This window comes from Manis pentadactyla, chromosome 11, assembly GCF_030020395.1.
Source record: "Manis pentadactyla isolate mManPen7 chromosome 11, mManPen7.hap1, whole genome shotgun sequence".
NCBI lineage: Eukaryota > Metazoa > Chordata > Mammalia > Pholidota > Manidae > Manis > Manis pentadactyla.
Genome location: NC_080029.1, coordinates 28,020,567 through 28,033,549, shown reverse-complemented (window position 1 = coordinate 28,033,549; position 12,983 = coordinate 28,020,567). Strand labels below are relative to the sequence as shown.

Here is a 12,983-nt window from a genome sequence, read left to right as displayed (position 1 = left end):
TTTATGAAATCTGTGTAACATAATAAATGGGATAATAGAAACTCATCTGGAGGGAACAGGAAGGGGCAGTGGTGCCAGGGAAGGTTGGCAGGGTGATGGGTAGGGGTGCTTCAATACCAAAGTACTCACCCCACAGTTTAGAGTTGCCTGTGCCAGACCTCTATTTTTGTCATATCCCCTCTAATAGACTATATGTTGAGGACAAGATTACACCTTAAACATTTTTGTAGCCATAAGGTACAATCACTCAATTATGGTATAGAAGAAAATAAATGGGGTGGATAAAACGCATTAAGAAGTGCTTAGAATAGATAAATAAGTTACTACAGGTAAAGTTGAGCCTTCATGTGCTGAAACCGATGGACAGAGATAGGAGGGCAAAGAAGGACCTAAGACTCATGAGACACTAAATATACAAGGCACATATAAAATATATATGACATACTACATATTCACAAGGCATTCAATAATCATGAGATCTTAAATAAGCTACTCAAGGTGACACCTTCTGTTCCCTCATGTCTCCTGGCAAATCAAACCATAAATGGTCCAATAAGTGAGCTTAATGCTACCAGCCCTGGGCCTCCCCAAATAGAGGAAATTTGTGTGGTGGTCCAGACACCTTCTGTCTTGTGCCCCCTTGATCACAACCTTCAGCTCTAGTACTTGTAACCACACTATCAGCAGCAGAGAGAGAGGCAACATATGAACCCAGGATTCAGGAAATGTGGCACTCCCAACCTGTTGGAAGATTTTGAAAGAAAAGCCAGGGAAGGTAAGTGTCAGTGCAAGCTCTTGAGTATTCTATCCTGTGTATTCACCTTGTTTCCTTCTTCTTGCTCTGTATTTTGAAGTTGATTTAATAAACCATGTGACTTGGCATCTTAGTTTCAGCTCCAAGCCTTTCTGCTCTGTGATCTCTGGAGTAGCTTGCCTGGTAATATACTTAGAAGCTGCCATTGCATCACAGTAATTCCCCACATTCTTGGTGCCTTGTACAATCCCTTGTCCACAGCCCTAATAAAAGTACCTCATAATTCCATCAGTAGCCACTCTGATTATTACACAAGTTCTTAACTCTTCCCATCCCAAATAAGGAGACTGTTAGGAGGTTCCAGGGCCCTCTCCTTTACCTGTAAGACAGTACTGTCTGCAAAACCAAAGCCGTCCTTCAACAAGGCTGTGATGTAACTGAGATCCATGCACAGGAAAGGACTGCCTGAGGAGAATTTTTCCAAGTTATCACACACTGAAGGGAAAAAGAGTATAGAGTAGAATTAAAATGTGCAGCCAACTGAGAGGTGTAGTATTTACTTGAAATACAGACTTACAATAAGTCAAGTAGAATTCTTGATTTGGTTGATGCCTGGGTGTCTTAGAGACCAGACTGTGCACCAACAGCCTCTGCAAGACTGCAGTGTCATAAGAACTGCCTGTTTCTGATGTCATAGTTCATCTACTCAAATGTGCACAGGCCCTAATTTATTTGCTAGATTTCTATGACCTATTGTTGGGGCTTAATTCAAAATGAGTCCCTTATATATTACTAATGCTGAGGCCCAGAAGATAGGGACATGCCAGTTAGCCCTACTTTGGGGCCACTGGATAAGATCTTTTTTTTTTTCAATGGACTCTCTCAAGGAAGCTCTGTGATTATTTCCCATGTATTTTGGTGCTCTATGTTTCACTGACACTACTATTTCAATTTTTTTTAAAGGGAAGAAATACAGAAAGAAGAAAGGTTCTCATTATTTCCCCAAAGCTTATTGTATTCTCTTATTTTTCTATGTCACTTAACTTAATGCTTTTAAATCCTGGCAAAGACAGGAAACCAGCCTTCTGAGAGGCTGACTGTGGTGCTTCAGGTCACTTTAAGGTCACTGGAATTGGCAAGCACAGCCTCACAGGCTTGTCTTCAAGGGCTTCTACTGACACTTACCTTCCCTGGCTTTTCTTTCAAAATCTTCAACTTTTAAAACACCCCCCTTTTCATAATCTGAAATAGAACAATAGCTGATGTCAAAAAGCCTTTAAGAAAACATAAGGAATTTCATCCTAGTGATATTTATAATAATGAGATACTAGAAATAATATTTCCAACATTAGAGAAAGGGATAAACAAACATGACATATCCATATAATATAGTCTATGCAGTTAATATTATTTATAATTATGTATATTTAAGCACAATTAAAAAAATTCAGTCATTAAAAAAAACATTAGAAAATAGGAAATTGACTCATATCTCAGGCCATGACAGATCACATACTATATCCTCACAGCTACATATTACTGTTTTATAGCCAGAAGCATCACTATTATGATAAGGAAAAAAAAGTTATAAAGGAGGAGGAAGAAAATTTTTGGAGTAATGATATGTTCACTATCTTGAATTTGGTGATGGTTTAATGGGTATATACATATGTCAAAACTTAGCAAATTGTACAGTTTAAATATGTGCACTTTATGTTAATTATACCTCAATAAATGTATACTTTTTAAAAACTTCGTATGTATTTCTTTAGGACATCTTCTAGCTCCAAAAGATTCCAAATCTAATTCTCCCTTCCATTTGAGTAACAAGTGTCACTCAACAGCCAGTCATGGAGAAAAGGAGGGTTGATCACCCCTGACAACATTTCAATGCTCTTTTCTCCCTATCCCTTCCCCACCACGGCATGGCCCAGTTTCCTCCCTGGACTGATACCTGGAGCAAACTTACCAATCATATCTGTGTCAACAGCTCTATCATAATAGTAAGAGAAAGCATAGAAGGAGCTTCTCTGGACCTCATCTGGCTGGTGAAGTTTTCCTTGGACCACCTTCTGTACTTCAGTGTAGCAGGGCTCAAAGCCCATCTCTCCTGCCAGGGAAAGGTACACAGGGACAAGGTGAGGAACAGGATAGCTCTCTGAGGCAAGATCTGGAGCCTACAAAGAAACAGCAGGATGACCAAGGAAAGCAAAAGGCTGAGGCTCAGGACACAGGGCTCCCAAACATACATCAGCACACCTCCGCTGCCTCACTGCTCTGGAAGAAAGGTACTTGCTTCTCTGTAGCAGCTCTCCTCCCTAAACTGTGTTCACCAAAAAGAGTCACAGCCGACCTTGAGCTGCTGCTGAGCATTATGTTTCATATTTATGAAAAGTATCCAGAAGACTCACCTGCTTTCTCCACTGAGAAAATCAAGTTTTTTTCCTAATTTTAAGTCTATGCTTTTATAATACCTAAGATGAAGTATTCTTCCTATCATCTCAATTTTAAGTTTTATTATAACTTAAATAACTAAACATTAATTGAACCTGAAACAGCAGGCCAGGGAATAAAAGCTGCCTTGTTTGCTGTCACTTCACATTGTTCTTCGGAGGCATACCAAGATGGATTTGGAATGAGTCTCCACATAAGATGAGCTTCTTTTGAGCTCTGGAAAGTGTTTCCCATGGGACTTTTACAGACTTCTCCTGGAAATGATTTCACCAAGTAAAAAAAATTCATTTGCCTTCTAGATTGCCACCATACTGGTACTTCACGCCCCCAAAGATCCATTCTGCTTCCAACCACCTCGGTAGACAGGCACTTCGGAAAGTGTGTCCCTCAATACCTGAAAGAAAACCAGACCACAAAGTAAGAGGCAAGGACATGAGTAAGTGAGTGACAGAGAGACTGGGAGAGAGGGAGGGTGGGAGGGGAAGGCAAGGAAGAAGCCAGTAAGCCTGAAAGAAATTACCATTGTCTGGACCTTAAAAACACATGATATTAGTTCCATGATTGCAGACTACAACAGAAATGTTAACTCAGGGTTCACAGACGGGCTTTGTGGGGCTGGCACACCCTCTGAAACTATAGGCAAACTTTTGTGCATATCTGCATTTAGCGGAAGGATCCATGGCTTTCATCACATCTCAAAATCCAAAACCTAAAATGAAATGATTTCCCTCCTTCCTAAAAAAGGGAAAAATACTGTCCTGCTTTCCTCATTGGTTGTTGTGAGGCTTAAATGAAATACACTTGAAGATGCTTTGTGAACTCTGAAATGCTATACAGTCATGATCACAATACTAGCTTCCTGGGAGCCAGGTACCATACAAAGTGCATTAAATGCAAATGTTCATTTAAGGGGAGGAAAGGGGCACAGAATCACAAAATGGGACTGACCACAGTTCTGCTTGATCCCAAAAGCTGAGCTCCTATAACCCTTCTACCACCTCTGAAGAGAAGCAGCAAGTGGCTCAGTTACTCCATCTTGCACGTGAACTGATGCTGCTTCCTGCACATTCCAGGCAGAACTAAGAGTTTGAGCAAGCTCCTCCAAATTCACTCTCTGAGCCTTGAATTTCTGCAGACATTTCGGCCTCCTGGCCACAGGCTATTCCTCCTGTATCAACAGACTTCATTCTAAAAATGGCTAAAAGTATGTACACCAAAATAATCTGAACTCACAAAGTAGCAAAGGAATTTGTTATCACATCCATTATACAACATATGCTTCCTAATTTGGCATAACCCTGTCCTCCACAGAATCACTGCCAAGGAAGGGAAAAAGCAAGCTGAGTGTCGGTGTCACTCTCACCATACCCCACCCAGCACAGGTACCCAGACGAACCTTCTGTTTCCAGGGCTCCCAGGGTTGCTAGTCTTGCAGCTTTCAATCCAAATCCCAAGTAACTGTAAAATACAGGATTGACTAATTTCATGCTGGTCCTGAAGTTCTCCATCCTAAACTACCTCTTTCCAAAGTAACATGGTTTCTCTCTCCTGGAGGGAGGAAAACTTTGTTCTCTGTGATCTATTCATCTTGTGTGGACAAGAAGCACTAATTTCCACACAGATTAGATCAACATCATGCAGTACGAACTTTACACACTATGACTTAAAGGCCAAAGACAGTGACACTTTCTAGAGTCCCATCTTGGGAATCATATCCAGAAAAGCTCTCATTATCTTAGCTCCCAGCCCTGCTACAATCAAATCCAGTGCCAGATTTTGAATGATCTGAAGGCTAGCTCAAAGGAGTAGGCACAAAATTTTGGCTGAACCTTCTCCAAGAAAACTTGACTCTTTAAGTTATATACTTCTGAGGCCAAGAATGGAGAAACCTCTCGGGCCCTAGGGCTTTGGTAAGTGGCTTGGGTTTCACTATTAGGCCTTCAGGCAAATAATACAGGATTGGCAAAGACTTTGTAAGGCTGGTCAGATGAATAATAGATGTGAAAATGCTTTGAAAAATTAGGAGTATCATACAATGTGACATATTCCTCCCTGTGCCCCTCCTCACCTATGTGTATAGAGCTTGTAAGTGCTGTTAAACATCTCAAAGGAGGTGAGGTAGCCCCTAGGGGTTTGTTCCAGGGTTTTCTGCAAATCAGAAAAAGCAAAAAGACTATTCAGGATCTGCAATTATCTGAAGATATTATCACCATCACCCCTGTTCCTCCCCTGAAAAAATCAGAGATGGAGGATGATTAAACTGTTCATCTCACAAGGTCTGAAAAAAATCACAGGGACTGTCAACAGTGAGGGGGGAAGGGAATGTTCATCCCATCATTAACTTCCTCTACTCAGCCTGTTCGTGGCAGAGCTGCTATGTGAAAATGGGGCTCCACTTTCTCGGTACCATGATATGCTTGCCAAGTGGGCTGCTAAATGACTCACCTCAAACCGGGGCAAGAATGTGACTTGGGTGGAGGCCCCCCCCAGGTCCAGGATTCCCACAGTCTCCTGGCTGTGGCCATGCAGCTGACCTGTGAATGAGAGCCAGCTCTGAACATCTGATTCCTGGACAGCCCAACACTCTTCTGTCTGCAATTTCTCTCCTGCTCTTGTCATACACTGGAAGAATATGCCATCAACATTCCACTGCTCCTTGGCCCCAAAGGCTGCAGGCAAATGCTAACCTACAAAGATTCCTGCTGTAGCTGAGGTCTTGAAGGAAGGTTATAAACATTAACTTCATGTCTCCCCACCCAACTGCCTTAAAAAAAAAAATGAACAAGACAGGAAAAAAATGAAAGGGATTTTTTGCTCTCTGAAACCCAGTTAAGGTCTTAAAACAAACCTGAGAATTTATTACCTGTCAGAAAATTCACAGTAACCCAAGCTAATATGCCTAAAAGAGAGAGAAAGATAATGATTACATCCCAGGGCATTTTTTCCCCTCTTCCCTGGCCCAATCTTTGTTCTTTTTCTGAGTTTCATGTCTAAAGCACACACTTTCCTTCTCCCCATCCTTTCATTTCCTGCTATTCCATTCCTCCTTCCTTCCCTGTTTCTCCTTACTTAGTTGAGTTTTCTTCAGCAACCCCATCCCTGTTCCTAGTTCCTTTAATCAAATCTTGTATTAACCCTGGTCTTCTCCTCCTAGAACATTTATCAACACCTCTCCCACCTTCATAGGATCCGTCCATGATGCTCACACTGTTGTTTGGTACCAGGAAAGGTGACTTCTTGAAAATCTCTCCTACCTACAGAAAAAGGGAAAAAACCTCAAATCACCTCAAGTCAGGATCCTGTAATTCTTTCAAAAATACCTTATTAATTCTGTCCGGACACACTGGAAACCAGAAGAAACCCTTTCCACTTTATTTCTTAGCTAAGCAGATAAACTTGAAGTTGGGCCTGGGTGGCTCCAGAGGCTACAGAAAAGTTTCTGATGTTCTCCCATCAAATTCTGTAGGTCTCTGCCCTTTCTGGCAAAGGGGCTCATGTCCACAGGCTGAGGTCCTCTGCTGTCAGCCCTTGTCAGACCTGGCACATGGCTTGGGCCTCAAGAGTCAAGAGAAACTCCAGATCTAGATTTATTTATCCTATTTTAGGAGATGGGAATGAAGATCTTACACAAATGCTCTTGACTGTCCATAAATATAGGTCACTGACATGGGTGTTATGCCTTTTTTTTATATAACAATGTGGGGGGAAAGATTTTCCAAATAAGAATAGGGTGAACTCTAGTCTGCTGGCTATTCCCCTTCCTGATGGAATGGAAACACTTCATGGGGTGACTTCTGCACTCCATTTCAACCAGGAAAAGCCAGTTAAGTCCTCTATAAACAAGCTTTTAAGGAGAAGATAGATAAGCAAACAGATTTAAAGACAGTTTCTTTTCTTGCCCTCTCCATTCCTATCCCTTGCTTACAGTTTATTCTCAACACAGTAGCCGGAGTGGTGCTTTTAAAACAGATGTCAGATCATGTTTCTCTTTAGTTCAAAACCCTCCAGTGACTTCCTTATAAGCATAAGTCCTTAAACTTGCCTTTGAGGCCCTACATTGTAAACCCCTCATACTTCTTTGCCCTCATCTTTGACTCCCCCTCCAGCCATGCTGATCTAGATGCTGTTCCTTCAATGTAACAGGCACATTCCTGCTTTAGGCCACTGTACCTGCTCTTTCCTTAGGCTGGAGTATTCTTCCTACAAATGTCTTATACGGACTGCCTCTTCGTTCCCCTCAGGCCTCTGACCAAATTCATTCTTACCGATGAGGTCTCTCCTGAGACTTTCCTATACCACCATCCCCCACACCACCATCACTGCTCCTCAGCTGCCTTCCTCTATCTGCCTTAGTCCCACAGCATCTGAGTGCCTAATGGACTATGTATTGGCTTGTTTAGTTGTTTATTATCTGTCTCCTTGCAACTGGAATGTAAGCTCCACAAGGGCAGCAACTGACTGTCTTTTGTTCCCTGCTGTGTACATCCCGTGACTTCATGAGTGCCCAGTACATAGTAAGCACTCATGCTAAATAAAGAATGAATATATGGATGAGGAATTGGGACTCAGATTCTCATGCAGACATGCTAGGCAGCTTGTCCTTAGACAAGGGACTTTGGTCCTCTGTGTCAACACTCAAAGGAAAATGGATTTGGAGAATGGAATTAGCACGCTTGTAACATAGAATCCTTTTTTGCTGTGATTTTTGTTATAATGGGATTCTGCTCATAAATATTCTTTACAATATGTAATTAAATCTTATTAGTTTACATGTTTTTTGCCAAAAGTTTTACAAAACTTTACAGTAAAGTTAAAAATGTTGAGTTTAAAAACTTCTGTATTTAAATTTTTTACATGAATAAGAAAGTTGAAATAGATGATCTTTAAAAATCTTTCACACTTAAAATTCCATGATTCTTCTCAAAAACTATAAAAAAGTCAGAGACACAAAAAGAGAACAGAAACTGTGTAATACCATTTATATGAAATGTAAGAATAAGCAATACTAATCTACAATGACAGAAAACAGATCAGTGGTTACCTGCTTTCAGAGGAGGGGGAAACTGCAAAGGGTCAGAGAAGCTTCTACCTCATTTAATTGGGTGAGGATTAGGGGTTAGGGGGAGTGGCCAGGTTTAGGATTAAGATTAAGTTTAGGATTCAGTGTAGCATCTGGATAGGGTTCCAGTTAAGAATTCGATTTCAGGGTTAATGTTAGGGTTAGCTTTAGGTTTAGGTTTAGGCTTATGGTTGGGTGTGGGTGAAGATGAGGGTGATGGGTTAGGGTTAGGGGCCAGGATTAGGGTTGGGGTTAGGTTTAGGTTTCAGTGTAGGGTGAAAATAGGATTATGGTTAGATTTAGGGCTCGGGTTTAATGTTAGGATTAGGGTGAGGTGTGGGTGAAGAGTGAGGGTGAGGAAGTGATGGTATGTGTAAGGTTAGGGTTAGGTGTAGGATTAGGTTTAGGTTGATGATACGGTGTAGATTAGGGTTAGGATTTGGGTTTAGGCTGAGGGTTAGCATTAAAGTTAGGTTTAGGGTTATGGTACCATGTGAGTGAGGGTGAGGGTGACAGTGAGGAAGTGGGGGAATGGGTAAGGTTAGGGTTAGTGTTAGGTGTAGGTGTAGGTTTAAGAGGAAGTTATGGTGTTGTTGAGTTAGGATTTGGGTTTAGGCTGAGGGTTAGCGTTAGAGTTAGGTTTAGGGTTATGGTTCTGTGTGAGTGAGGGTGAGGGTGAGGAAGTTGGGAATGGGTAAGGTTGAGTTTTAATTTCAAAACTCATTTAATTGTACACTTAAAATGTACACGTTTTATTTTATATAAGTTATACCTCAATAAAGTTGATTAAAAATAATTTCCATGATTTTGCTTTAATAAGTTAGGCAAATTAAGAATATCATAGACTAGAAATACTTTAAATTTTTTCAGGAAAGCTCTATAAATTCAAGAGTAACATTTAAAAATATAAATAACTAGCTACAAGAGCCCCAACTTACCATGATGTTTCAGCAAAGATGGAACACTAAAGGTGGCAGTCATAACTCAAAGGGCTAAAAATCCATAAAGAAAACATTCATATAGGGAAAAAGAATCATCCAATGTGCAAAAAATTTCAAGGGTTACCTCAAGGAGCAGAGCCTGAGCTTTCTGTTCTGGCAGTAAGCGCAGTCCTGCTGTTGCCTTCAGGACTACTGGGGTCCTTTTCCAGTGACTTTGGGGGATTGAGTCTTTGGCCACTTCTAAGAGTCCTTGAACAGTCTCAGCACCCTTCAAAAGAGATGACCCACTCATCCAGTGACCACTCCACCTGGTGGCACCTCTCTAATCTCTCAACATATTTGGGGAGAGTTACAGGAGTGAGGCCGCAGAGGGCTCCAACCCCTCTCTGCCCTACAGGAGCAGAAACCTAGAGAGGTGGCCTTCTTTGAAGGAGAATCCATTTAATTTTGGTTAAGTCACTATAAAAAGAATTATTATATAGTGTGGTCATTTTTATTGATTGTTATTTTGTGTTTCATAAATCAATCTCTGGCCAGCAAGTAAAGTATAGCAAAGAAAACATAGGATCTAGAGTTAGAAGACTTGCTTGCTAGCCCTGTGGCCTGACACAGGGGCTTCCTCAACTCTGAGAAGGGAGATACACCTCACACCACCACAAAACTGTTATGTGCATTAGATGAGGAAGACTGTGTGTGCTTGCCACATAAATGCTAGCTGTAGCTGCTATTATGCTATACTTCTTATAAGCCCCGTAAGAAGAGAATAGGTCAGGTTCATTTTTGCTTCACCAGCACCTACATGTACGGTACACAGTAGATACTCAATTTATGGTAAATTAAAAACCATTATCTCAAGTCCACTGTTCCCCTGAGTGAACATTTGACAACACACTGCCTCTAAATCACTGTAATTATTAGCAACTACAACACCATCTTCTCTAAATGTCAAATCAGCTTCTGATAATGTAGTTGCTTTTCAACAGCTCCTAATTTTCTATCACATTTGCCATTTCACAACAGTGAGCTAATAAACATCCTCTCAGTGCTTCAAGTTTAAGATTTTAATATCAGGTTTTCCTTTGGTTAATGATCATACATGTGACACTGAATAGTACCTATACCTTTGCTACCAAAGTTCAACATTTCACATTATTCTATTTTATTTCAGTGTGGCCTCTGACACCCTCGGTTTAGCATATTGTGAGTGCTCTAACATGAAATACAATCATGACAAAACTCTCCATTTGTCCTCTACTACCAAAGACTTTTTGGTCATCAGGGGTTCTTACCTATTTTCTGGAGTACAGACATGGTTCTGTCCTTTATCAGGGCACTCTCAAATGGCATTCACTGGGTCAACATTCCCTCAGTTGCTGTATTTATACCTCACACCCTATAGAACTTCATGTCTGTTTTCTGCATCTACATTAATCAAAGTTAATGGCTTTAACTCAAAATTTTAAACAGAAAATACAAAGGGAGCAATCTCTTAACAAGGTGGTTTTATCCCTGCATGGCCACAGTCTATTCTAGCCTCCTCTACCCAAGCCCTGGTGAACCTGGGATGTACAATTCCTGTTGTTCAGGAGATTAGCTGAGCATGAGAAACTGATTTCACACATGATCTCAATATCAGTAGCGACCAACATGAGATATTTAACAGCAGCAGTGTGATAGTTATCAAGGCACTGAGACTCTAAACATATAACTGCAAGAAACTCACCTGCTTAGGTTGATCTACAAAAGCAGAAAGTCCTGGCTTCACAGATTCAAAAATTTCCCCTTCCAGAATTGGAAGCTGTCCTATATCCATGGAACAAAGCAGAAGAGAGATGCCTGATTACCAAAAGTTAGGCTGCTTCTGATATTGGGCTCTACATTATATGCCCTATTAGATTAATCTGCTATTTTTCTGAGCTATTTGAAGCAATCCCACCTTTGAGAAATGGCTTGCAGGAGTACTGGGTAGGGGGATGGAGGACAATAGGCAATCCCTGAGAATCTGCCATTTCTCTGGTGGACACCTAGTTCCTACTCCTTTCTCTAGGCTCTGTATGTAACCTGAGAATAGAATGTTGGAAATTCAGGTAAAGTTAATATTCAGGATTCCCTCATCCCCTTCTCCAAGGATAGTAATAATCCTTCGCTCAAGACCACTCCCAGTATTCTCAATATTCTGGACGCTGCAGTATCAACCACCTTTAGAGAAAAGGAAAGACAGATTGCAGCCATACTTCTTGAACACATGGGTTTCAGACTACAGGAAGCCATATTTCTCTTAAATTCACACTGAATTAAACCATGTCAATTATACTCCAAAGTATTCTCTGAAGAAAGACATTCAGTAGCCATAACATTCTGTAATTCCCATTGCACACTCTCAGCACCTTTGTTTCTGGGTGGTGATGCTAAAATGTGGATTTAGGCTCTGGTGAGGGTACTTGCACTTACCTGATATTTTCTGCACAAAGGTGTAAACATGAATTCGAGTTCCAGTGCTCCCTGCATCAAACATAATTCCATACAAAGTGCTGGCACTGACATTGGCGGGGCACATGGAAGACAGGAAGACACCCTCAAACCAAGTCTGCTGTTCTCTGTGGAAGACAGTGCTGCAAACACAGGACACCACCAGCATGAAAAAGGCTGCCCCCAAGACACTGGCCATTCTCTTCCCAAGATGTGGTAAGTCTAGGCTTTTGTTGAAGAAGTGCTGCTCACAACACCTGCAGTGTCTTATAGGACAAAGACATACAAGATTAGACCAACTGGCCTTTTTGTTTATGCCTGTAAAAGAAGAAACACCCATTATAGAAATCCCACCCCTTCTCCCAAGGTGTTCCTTCTCTATTTCTAATAACCAGCCCAACAAGTAGACCAAGGAGATATAGGCTTTTAGCACCTTTTCTGAAGAGTATCTGGTTGCAAAAGGAAATTGGAACTTAAAATATATTTTCCCATGCTCTGCTTTTAATTGTAGGTGGATTTCATACTCAAAGGCTCTCTGCCACTATGCTACGATTGTTAAGTCTAATTTTCTTCTTTCATTTTGACAAGTTTGTCTTTAGATCATATACTAAACTTCTCTTTTTTCCTCTCTTTGATATATTAAATTTCTGAATTAAATTAGAATGTTACAAAGAAGTTAGAAAGTGCCTATCACTGAGGTGTCCACAGCCTTCAGAAATCAGGCCACTGGACTGTCACCTGTGACCACAATACTGCCAGTGGCATGCACATACAAGCACATTTTAAGGCAATAAATCAACTTAATTTAAAAACAGTTAAGTAGACCATTATGCTTTTAAAAAAAATCCTTCACAGGTTTTAGGCCATGTTATCCCCTTAAGGACATAGGGCAGATGGGCAAATTAAGACAGAGAGGTTTCATGACTTGCTGAAAATCATAAAGCAGGTCAGCGGTAAAATCTGGATCAGAAATCAGTCTTCACTCTTGCCAACCTTTCTCTTCCCTTATTCCAAAGTACCTCCCTTATAGCAAGTTACTACCTACTTTTCTTAATGTGTCCTTAGTAAAAATAAAAACCTCAGCACTAATGCTCAGCATTAGTTGTTCTAGATTCATATATTGTGGTAGGTTGGATAAATACAATGTTGAAAACCTAGAATAAGGTTACATGGAAAAATGTTTCCTGAATAGGCTGTTTTTCTGCTCCGGTCTGTATTTTCTCCTGGTACTAAAGAATGCCGTATCTATTCTATAACATTTAAGGGTTCCTTAATTGTCCCTTATGTACTTTGCTCAGAACAGTTT

The 12,983-nt window shown here is 40.8% G+C and overlaps 1 protein-coding gene across 1 annotated transcript in view; it reads right to left on the bottom strand.

Moving 5' to 3' along the window:
- Nucleotides 1–12,983, bottom strand: part of ENTPD5 (ectonucleoside triphosphate diphosphohydrolase 5 (inactive)) — a 31,553-nt gene that overhangs the window by 4,927 nt on the left and 13,643 nt on the right. Inside the window, exons 3-14 of the mRNA XM_036913230.2 lie at nucleotides 11,660–11,995; nucleotides 10,932–11,011; nucleotides 9,333–9,476; nucleotides 6,387–6,462; nucleotides 6,072–6,107; nucleotides 5,654–5,742; nucleotides 5,277–5,356; nucleotides 4,605–4,666; nucleotides 3,501–3,602; nucleotides 2,724–2,864; nucleotides 1,940–1,996; nucleotides 1,134–1,249 (exon numbers count right to left, since the gene is read on the bottom strand). Coding sequence (XP_036769125.2) covers nucleotides 1,134–1,249; nucleotides 1,940–1,996; nucleotides 2,724–2,864; nucleotides 3,501–3,602; nucleotides 4,605–4,666; nucleotides 5,277–5,356; nucleotides 5,654–5,742; nucleotides 6,072–6,107; nucleotides 6,387–6,462; nucleotides 9,333–9,476; nucleotides 10,932–11,011; nucleotides 11,660–11,876 — 1,200 coding nt within the window. The 5' untranslated portion in view covers nucleotides 11,877–11,995. The remainder of the gene's footprint in view (nucleotides 1–1,133; nucleotides 1,250–1,939; nucleotides 1,997–2,723; nucleotides 2,865–3,500; nucleotides 3,603–4,604; nucleotides 4,667–5,276; nucleotides 5,357–5,653; nucleotides 5,743–6,071; nucleotides 6,108–6,386; nucleotides 6,463–9,332; nucleotides 9,477–10,931; nucleotides 11,012–11,659; nucleotides 11,996–12,983) is intronic.